The sequence below is a fragment of the Triticum aestivum genome, chromosome 7B (genome assembly GCF_018294505.1).
Source record: "Triticum aestivum cultivar Chinese Spring chromosome 7B, IWGSC CS RefSeq v2.1, whole genome shotgun sequence".
Classification (NCBI taxonomy): domain Eukaryota; kingdom Viridiplantae; phylum Streptophyta; class Magnoliopsida; order Poales; family Poaceae; genus Triticum; species Triticum aestivum.
In genome coordinates, this window is record NC_057813.1 from 674,688,769 (window position 1) to 674,697,029 (window position 8,261).

Sequence of the window (8,261 nt, forward strand, 5' to 3'; positions counted from 1 at the left end):
GTATAATTCTGCGCTTCCATGGGGTGGTTTTTGCAAGTTTCGAAGGGCGTTGCATCCTGTCCCTATATTACGCATCTAACGGCTGGGCCGTGCATGGTGCAGCCGGCCGGAGCACCCTATCCTTGCGAGCACGGGCGCTCCCGACCAGAGTCCTCCCCGAGCGCGACAGCTAGGGTTCCTAGCCACCGCCGGCCCGCCGCCACTACTTCCGGGCCGAGGCCTCCGCCGCCCAGCTGCCGGCACAGGACCCCCACCAGCACCGCCTCCCTCCTTCCTGGGCCAGCCGCCGCCTCCGCCGCCGCCCGGAGCTACTCCGGCGACCAGTCCATAGGCAGGTAGCCGCCACTCCTCCGTCCTCCTTCCTCCCCTCTCCTTCCTTCCCCTTCCTTCCCACCTCTTCCCTCATCCCCCTTCCCTCCTTCCTCCTGCATCCTCTGTTTGTTCAGTTTTTTTACTGATTTTTTTGTATTGTATTGGATGAGTACTTGCTGTAGATTTGATACTGTGAGGATGTAATGATGAATTGGTGATCATTCTTGATGAGTACTTGCCGCATGATTTTCCCAGTTCATCTTCAAGTCGTTTACATGATTCGATATTGTTTATTAGGTAGTCTGCGTTGGTGGTGTCGAACTTTTTGGAGTGAGTGGCTAAGAATATGCTCTTTGTTGCGACCGTCAGTGCAGGGCGGCCGTCCACCACTGATTGTGCGTCTGCAGTCTGAGGCCGGCCAAGGCGGTTACCCACCCATGGCGGGAACGATGATGGCCGTGACGGCCAAGAGCAAGAACTGCACGCTGGCCTCGGAGAAGAAACATGGGTGGGCTATCCCGCCGCTTCCGGAGCTACGGTTCCCCTGGGATTTGCAAGAAGATAAGGGCCATAAGGCCTTCTCATTAAGCTTGCATGACTCTGCCTCCCCTCATGGTGGGCTGTTTGCTAGCGTCGGTCTCAAAGTGTCGACACCTGCTCCAGCAGTGTCGACCAGTCCGGCGGAGCAGGAGTTCAAGATCCCTTTTGCTGATCACTGCATAAAGTATGTCTCGTCGGCAGTCGGGTTTCCAGTTGTTGGGGCCGTAGCTGAGTCTGTGGAGGAGGAGGTGGTAGTGGATGGTAAGATTATTAGGAAGAAGGCCAAGAAGCGTGGGCTGAAACTGAAAATTAAGATTGGTAACCCGCACTTGAGGCGGCTGGTTAGTGGAGCTATTGCGGGGGCGGTCTCGAGGACTTGTGTGGCGCCGTTGGAGACAATTAGGACACACCTGATGGTTGGGAGCAATGGGGATTCAATGACAGAGGTGTTTCAGACAATTATGAAGTCGGAGGGCTGGACAGGGCTGTTCCGTGGGAACTTTGTAAATGTTATCCGTGTTGCTCCAAGCAAGGCGATTGAGGTAACTTTCCATTTATGCTACTTGGCAATTCCCACTAGACCTTGTTGCTAAAATGTACCATGTGATTTAGCCAATGCCTGGTGTATTGCTGATGCTATAGAGGTTCTCTGCTTATAATCGATTTACTATAGGGTGTCTACTTCACTTTCATTTGTGATCATGTGGTGTGGTGTAGTTTTCAACACTTCAATTTGATGTTAATTGTGTAGTGCACTTACAACAACCTTCAGTTTGCTGATAGATGCAGCAAACTTGATGTGGGAGGAGGGCCATAACAATAATGGGGCACCATTACTTTTTAGTCAATGTTATATAGCACCCAGGCTGCTATTAGTTTAGTAGGTGTAACAGTATATGCAATTTGTAAACACAGTTTCTGCAAAGGAGTTTGGGTTTGCCTAGCAGTGAGTTGATGTTTTCCTACATTTGATTACACAATTGAGTTTTGTCTTTCATATGATCAAAGGTTCTGTCCTCTAGTATTAGTATATCGTGGTCCTGACACTCTTAACAAAGTCAGACTATGGACACTTTTTAGTGTGTATTTAAACTCTTAGTTGTTTAGTTCTGCACTACTTCTAGTCTTCTACTCCCTGGTTTGAATGATTGGCTGAACTGCCACTGCTTGCTTTCTTATATCTTGTCTTCTGATATTATACTCTAGATGACAAAACATTAATGCAATTTCACTGTAGAAACTTGGTTTGACTATTGCTATAGAAGTACGTTGGGTGGTTATGATTGTCAGACTGCATAATTCTGTTACACTGATTTTTTGGGGTGCATGTTACACTCAAATTGGTTGCAAGTCTCTACGCCCAGTTCCTCTTCTGCTTGTTAATCTCAGTATGGGACCTAAGATTTGTTATTAGTGATCAAACACTTTGTTGTTTACCTCTTAAGACAAACTAACAATATTTTAATTTGATTGATCTCTTTGCATCCAAATGCAGCTATTTGCTTTTGATACAGCCAAAAAATTCCTGACTCCAAAGGCTGATGAGTCCTCTAAGACCCCCTTCCCTCCATCACTTGTCGCGGGGGCACTTGCAGGTGTCAGCTCAACACTCTGCACATATCCTCTGGAACTGATCAAGACCCGTCTGACTATAGAGGTGGATACAACTCTTTGTTAACAATGTGTAAGAGTGATATTTATTTGAGTACCTCGCCTCACGTGTACTTGTTTCTGCAGAAAGACGTATATGACAACTTTCTCCATTGCCTCGTCAAGATTGTACGAGAGGAAGGCCCCTCGGAGCTTTACCGTGGTCTGACACCGAGTCTGATAGGAGTGGTGCCATATGCCGCGACCAACTACTACGCCTACGACACCCTGAGGAAGCTCTACAGGAAGACATTCAAGCAGGAGGAGATCAGCAACATTGCAACCCTCCTGATCGGTTCGGCCGCGGGCGCCATCTCGAGCACCGCCACCTTCCCTCTCGAAGTAGCTCGCAAGCAGATGCAGGCAGGGGCGGTGGGCGGAAGGCAGGTCTACAAGAACGTGTTCCATGCGCTCTACTGCATAATGGAGAAGGAAGGGATCGGCGGTCTGTACAAGGGGCTTGGGCCCAGCTGCATCAAGCTCATGCCCGCGGCGGGGATCTCGTTCATGTGCTACGAGGCCTGCAAGAAGATTCTGGTCGAAGCCGAGGAGTAGAGCGAAGTGCGCCACCGGTGTCGGGTCCTTAAAGAAGAGGCGGCAGGAGGATTAAGCCTCGTCTTCCTTTCTATCAAGAAAAGAAAAATTGGATGATCAACTACTCAGCAGAAGCTTAGGTCAAAGGTATTTGAGACACGTCTGTTAGATGATGAAGTTTTGGCCTCTAAATTAGTTCTGTGTCCGAGTTGAAATCCATAAACAATATTCTGACTGGCGGAAGCAGTTTTGTCATGCTACTTTGCTTCTGTGCTACTAGCCCTGTTTCTCCCTTTATATCACCGGATCTTGGTTAATCTTTACAGAGAACGGCTCACGATCTTTGCTGAAAATAGAAGTGCTATGACGGGCAGTTCGATATCCTGGATTTCATGTCACTGCGGTTGGTTGAAATTATGGGATTATATTGTTTTTTGAGCGGCAACTAATATGGGCGGAGGGAGTATAATTGATTGATCTTTTTTAGGATTCAGAAACACAATCTTTGACTCGTAACGATTTTTCAGCCTTCTAGTTTTAGGCCTGGCTGGATGGCCGTTTTCTAGCCGAATACCCTTTAAGCCTGGCTTAAATCACCGTTTTCAGTTTTCCTTTTCGCCTGATTTGGGTCGATTACGCCCGCAAAATACTACTACTCCTTAATACTGCTGAAATACTACCGCCTGAAATACTACTCCTTAATACTACAGGGATGGGATGTAAGCCTTGGCTCAATGGTAGACAACACTATGGTTGATGTCTCCGACCAGGCTTCGACGTCCCACTCTCGGAGTTTTCTCCTATAAAGCGAAGCGGGGGGTGGCATCTAATTCCCCTCCCCGTCCTGTTTCTTAGTACTACAGGAATACAAGAGTAGATTTCAAACTTTTAGGACCAGCAGTGAACGATTTTAAACTTTTAGGCCTCCTTTGGTTTGTAGGATTTTTATAGGGATTCTATAGGATAGGATTTTTGTATGAAAAATTCCTTTAGAGCCCTTTGGTTTGTACACACACATGTTAGAGTATAGATATTTTCTGGACTTTACTCTGAGTTAATTGAGTGTATAGCTGCATGGGCCCAACCTGCACCGAATAGACGTGACGAAGAGTTTCTGGTAGAACACGATCGACCGTTTCACACGGGAACCGGTACTGTGTTTTGCAACTTTTATTTTTTACCGGCTATATTCAAGAGACCCCATGTCATCCAATCATACACACACATCCGTGCCGGCCGGCTCAACGTGGCATGAAATAAGATACTCCCTCTGATCGCTTTTATAAGACCTTGAAAAATTAAAGACATTTCAGATAATGTATAAAACAGCCCATTTTAAATTATCTGAAATAACTTACAAAAATAATGTCTCAGAGTAACAGTCAGTCAATCACTCACAATCACAAGTACTAATCCATAGTGACGTGACATTAAGAGGCTTAGATTGACATGCATGCCGGGAAAGATTGTGAGAATGCCAGTTTTTTTATCTCATGACAGGGTAATTAATATGGCTTAAGTATTTTCGGAAATGTTAACGCCCACACGTGTGGGCGTTTGCACATCATCCACACGCCTTCATCACAACTCATTTTGCCACGTATGAATAGATGACATCAGCAGAATTTTTTTTGGTTTTCGGCTTAAAAATGTTGTATCTCCTAAATAAAAGCGAACTAAAAATCCGTTTTCACCATTAAATCCGTCTCGACGAGATCTTCAAAATTAGAACCCATGTTGATATGTTTCGACGAATTTTTTTTTGCCAGAAGTTGCCACGATGTTTACACTACAGTTGCCATAGGGCTTAAACTAAAGTTGCCATGTGGCAATTTTAGTTTGTAGATCATGGCAATTTTAGTATTTTGATGATGGCAACTCCAGTACTTTGACCATGAAAATTATTTTTTGTATGAACCATGGCAATTTTACGTGCATGTATCATGGCAATTTTAGTTTATGGTTCATGGCAAATCTAGTTTCTTCATTCCCCGTTTTATAAATGTCAAAATTTACTTTTAAATGTAGAAGAAAATAGCTGAAACATATCATGGCAACTTCAGTGTAAACATCATGGCAAGTCATATGCAATAGACATGGCAACTTTTAATCCAATTTTTTTTCATCAAAACATATCAACATGGGATCTAGTTTCGAAGATCTCATCGCGAGGGATTTAATGGTGAAAACGGATTTTCAATCGGATTTTTTGTTTAAGAGATAAAACATTTTAAAAACTGAAAATCCAAAAAGATTCCTGCATGCATGCATGCGATGACGTGGCAATCTGTTTACATTAGAGACGTGTGGTGCGTCTCCCTTCCTGCCACACGTGTGGCAGTTAGCGCGACCCAATATTTTTGTTGGAGCCTTATTTCTTTTTTTAACCAAAGAGCTTTTATATGGCGCTCGCCGGAACAAGACCCATTATGGGCATATTATTCTCGGCAGCAAATTTCTGTCTAACTCTGTGTGGGGTACGAGATCAAGGCTGACCAAAAAAAGACGTGGCCAAGTTGAAACCGAAAAGCGGTGCATGCAGTAAAACACATGCGCGTCCGAAAGTCTTCACTTTCCTGCTGAACAACCTGGCATGCAGGGGCAGGAGAGAAAGGTACCTTCATTAGCTGTATTAACCCCTATTGCTGCACGAGCTGTTTCAGCAAAAGTTGATGCACGCATCCCCGTAAAAAAACAAACACGCGGCCGGATAAGGCCAACTCCACCGCACGACCCTAAACGGACGTCCGGATTGGCCGGATTTTGTCCGTTTGGGGCGCCGATGGGTTCGCCCGTATCCGGCTGTGTCCGTTGGGTCGTGCGTGCGTCCACCGCGTAGCCGCACCCCAAATCGTGTCCGGGGTGGACGGGAATAAAAAACTGAATGAAATAACTAAAAAAGCAAATAAACACATTTTAAAAAAACATAAAACATATATAGGGACCGGCCACAAAACGGCCCAGTTTCAACGGCCACCTAAAAGGCCCAGTTTCATAATTAACATAATAACAAAATAAAAAAAACTCCCCCTGCGCGCTCCTGCCGCGCCCGTCGCCGTCTTCACTGGTCGCCGGTGTCGTCGTCGTCGCTGACGAGGTCGATGTACTCCGGCGGGGTCCAGAGGTGGGGCGGCGGTGCGTGGTAGACGGGGTGGGCTGGACGACCGGAGGTGCCTGCACCACCTCCTCCCGCGGCGACGCCTCCCGCTCCGGTGACCGCGGCGGAGTGGGGCACCAGTTCACGACCAGGCCGGCGGCCATCTCCGGCGCAGTGCAGGACCAACACCGCCCCTGGCCCACCAGCTGCTCAAACACGGGCGGGTCCTCCTCCATCGGCTCCCCCGTGACGGCCGCCGACTGCAGCTCCGGGAACGCGACGTCCCCGGCGGCAGAGAGGGCGATGGCCTCCTCCAGGCCGTCCCACTGCCGCTTGTCGTGCGTGTTCATGGAGTCATCCATGACACGCTGCAGGAGACGGGCCTCCTCCTCCGCTGTCATGCGAGGAGGGTGAGGGAGTCCTGGACTAGGGGGTGTCTGGATAGACAAACTATCATCATCGGCCGGACTCCAAGACTATGAAGATACAAGATTGAAGACTTCGTCCCGTGTCCGGATGGGACTTTCCTTGGCGTGGAAGGCAAGCTTGGCGATACGGATATGTAGATCTCCTACCATTGTAACCGACTCTGTGTAACCCTAGCCCTCTCCGGTGTCTATATAAACCGGATGGTTTTTGTCCATAGGACGAACAACAATCATACCATAGGCTAGCTTCTAGGGTTTAGCCACCTTGATCTCGTGGTAGATCTACTCTTGTAATACCCACATCATCAATATCAATCAAGCAGGACGTAGGGTTTTACCTCCATCAAGAGGGCCCGAACCTGGGTAAAACATCGTGTCCCTTGTCTCCTGTTACCATCCGCCTAGACGCACAGTTCGGGACCCCCTACCCGAGATCCGCCGGTTTTGACACCGACATTGGTGCTTTCATTGAGAGTTCCTCTGTGTCGTCACCGATAGGCTCGATGGCTTCTTCGATCATCAACAACGACGCAGTCCAGGGTGAGACTTTTCTCCCCGGACAGATCTTCGTATTCGGCGGCTTTGCACTGCGGGCCAATTCGCTTGGCCATCTGGAGCAGATCGAAAGCTACGCCCCTGGCCGTCAGGTCAGATTTGGAAGTTTGAACTTCACGGCTGACATCCGCGGAGACTTGATCTTCGATGGATTCGAGCCACAGCCGAGCGCGCCGCACTGTCACGATGGGCATGATTTAGCTCTGCAGCCGGACAGTGCCCTGGAGGCCGCACACGAGTCCGCTCCGACCCTCAATTCGGAGCCGGCTGCGCAGATCGAGGACGGGTGGCTAGACACCGCCTCGGGGGCTGCAACCTCTACGGCGATGGAGCCGAATACTGACCTTGTCCCTCGTGAAGCTCGTGACTCCGAGGTGCCGGACTCCTCGCCGGACTCCGAACCTCCCGCGCCCCCTCCAATCGAATCCGATTGGGCGCCGATCATGGAGTTCACCGCTGCGGACATCTTTCAACACTCACCTTTCGGCGACATCTTGAGTTCGCTAAAGTATCTCTCGTTATCAGGAGAGCCCTGGCCGGACTGCGGTCAGGACGGTTGGGATGCGGACGACGAAGAAATTCAAAGCCCACCCACCACCCACTTAGTAGCCACTGTCGACGATCTAACCGACATGCTAGACTTCGACTCCGAAGACATCGACGGTATGGACGACGATGCCGGAGACGACCAAGAACCAGCGCCTACTGGGCACTGGAAAGCCACCTCATCATATGACATATACATGGTGGATATCCCAAAGGATGGGAATGGCGAAGGAACAGCGGAGGATGACCCCTCCAAGAAACAGCCCAAGCGCCGGCGTCAGCGGCGCCGCTCTAAATCCCGCCACAGCAAGAATGGAGATTCCGGCACCGGAGATAATAACACCCCAGACAGTGCCGAAGACAACCCCCTCCAGCAAGATTCAGCACAGGAGGACGGAGACGCCAGCCCTCATGAGAGAGCGGCAGACGAAGAGGTAGAGGATTACATGCCTCCCTCCGGAGACGAGGCAAGCCTCGACGACGACGAATTCGTCGTGCCTGAGGATCCCGTCGAACAAGAGCGTTTTAAACGCAGGCTTATGGCCACGGCAAACAGCCTCAAGAAAAAGCAGCAACAGCTTAGAGCTGATCAAGATCTG

The 8,261-nt window shown here is 49.0% G+C and overlaps 1 protein-coding gene across 4 annotated transcripts; it reads left to right on the top strand.

Annotated features, from left to right (window-relative positions):
- Positions 1-59: 59 nt before the first annotated feature.
- LOC123156951 (adenine nucleotide transporter BT1, chloroplastic/mitochondrial) lies at positions 60-3,359 on the top strand. 4 transcript variants are annotated; one of them, XM_044575149.1, is made up of 4 exons: positions 60-335; positions 682-1,394; positions 2,348-2,509; positions 2,590-3,359. In XM_044575149.1, the coding sequence occupies exons 2-4, from the start codon at positions 750-752 to the stop codon at positions 3,055-3,057; spliced, it is 1,275 nt and encodes a 424-aa protein (XP_044431084.1). In that variant the 5' UTR covers positions 60-335; positions 682-749; the 3' UTR covers positions 3,058-3,359. The 4 variants fall into 4 exon arrangements, with proteins under 4 accessions (XP_044431084.1, XP_044431083.1, XP_044431085.1 ...); XM_044575148.1 differs by having other exon boundaries at positions 79-331; XM_044575150.1 differs by having other exon boundaries at positions 102-335; positions 687-1,394.
- The last annotated feature ends 4,902 nt before the right edge of the window (positions 3,360-8,261 follow it).

Coding starts and splice junctions, on each gene's coding strand:
- LOC123156951 (XM_044575148.1), top strand. CDS start 94: ATGGTGCAGCCGGCCGGAGCACCCTATCCTTGCGAGCACGGGCGCTCC. Junction 1,395..2,347: donor CTCCAAGCAAGGCGATTGAG/GTAACTTTCCAT, acceptor ATCCAAATGCAG/CTATTTGCTTTTGATACAGC. Junction 2,510..2,589: donor AGACCCGTCTGACTATAGAG/GTGGATACAACT, acceptor TTGTTTCTGCAG/AAAGACGTATATGACAACTT.